Here is a 1224-nt window from a genome sequence, read left to right on the forward strand (position 1 = left end):
GTAGACCGTAAAATAAATTCGTATTTAATGGCACACATGGGGACCTAATAGATACAAAAATATCGTGAAAAAGTCTTGTAGCTCACAGAACTGACACACGTCAATCTGGAAATAATGGGCGTGTACTAGACATGTAAAATTGAGTAAGCCATGGCATATAGTGTACAGCTCAAGGTCTTACGTAAATTCTGATTACAATACAGTTGAAGATGGATACTACACGCGTGTGTAATTTGCATACCTATCACCGTCACTGATATTTGTCACGAGGAAAGCATTGAGGTCTTCCCCACCTTCACTTCCCAATATATTCAAGGGTAGGAGTAGGCCCAAGCTCATAATCTGTCGGTATATGATACAACAAACGATTTAATATTCGACTCACATATAGTACATTCAGCACATACAAGCTGCCAAGGTTGAAATGTGGAATAGTGAATTCGACAGAAAGGTGTAAAGAGACGTGATGGGAGCTAGCGTGTCGCACTGTATATACCAAACCATAACAAAAATTTTAAAAATAGGTACGTACCATTATTGGCACGAAAAGTTGGAGAGCGAGATCATATGATCGAATGAGAACGTGTGCATCATATCCCATCTCGCAAACAATATCGTCTCCAGTGGTACGATACAGCTCAATCATCCACCGAAACACGCTCGGGATCTTGAATGCTTTGTCCCTGAAAAGGTTTAAGACAGTACAGTGCCTTGAGTTTCATAGACTGCTTCTCCACATCGTATTCCATAAGTCCAAAGATTCACCAAAGTGTGTGCACAGATACAACATAAACAGTCGAATTGTCGCTGCAACGAATTACGCTAGCAGCTTTCGATGCCTCAACGACTATATCATATCCTTCTATTGCCTGAAAGATGATGATCATAAAACGGAGTATCCGTGCCATGCCGCAGGTTAATGATTATTGCAAAACAGGTTGTGTGAACTGCAGAAGAGATAGAAGAGATAGTTTTATGTATTGATAATATTTGCATACTTGTATTGGTATAATTATTAGCTATTTGGCACAAATTACTCTAGTAGCTACCTGATGATTAGAAACACTGACATCAGCAGAGCCCGTTGCAATTCTTACGCAAGGTCTGCGGAGACATGATCATAGTTCAGGCGAAAATTCGCATGTATTCATTTGAAATATATATATATGTATGTATATATATATATATATATGTATGTGTGTGTGTGTGTGTGTGTGTGTGTGT

General features: G+C 39.1%; 1 protein-coding gene across 1 annotated transcript; it reads right to left on the bottom strand.

Moving 5' to 3' along the window:
* Nucleotides 1–241: 241 nt before the first annotated feature.
* On the bottom strand, nt 242–683 carry SARC_15843 (hypothetical protein; the record flags this gene model as incomplete). Its single annotated transcript, XM_014290046.1, has 2 exons — nt 242–342; nt 533–683. Coding segments are annotated over 2 exons (252 nt in total), but the record flags the coding sequence as incomplete, so codon positions are not given.
* Nucleotides 684–1224: the final 541 nt, after the last annotated feature.

The sequence above is a fragment of the Sphaeroforma arctica genome (assembly GCF_001186125.1).
Source record: "Sphaeroforma arctica JP610 unplaced genomic scaffold supercont1.6850, whole genome shotgun sequence".
NCBI classification, from domain to species: Eukaryota; class Ichthyosporea; order Ichthyophonida; genus Sphaeroforma; species Sphaeroforma arctica.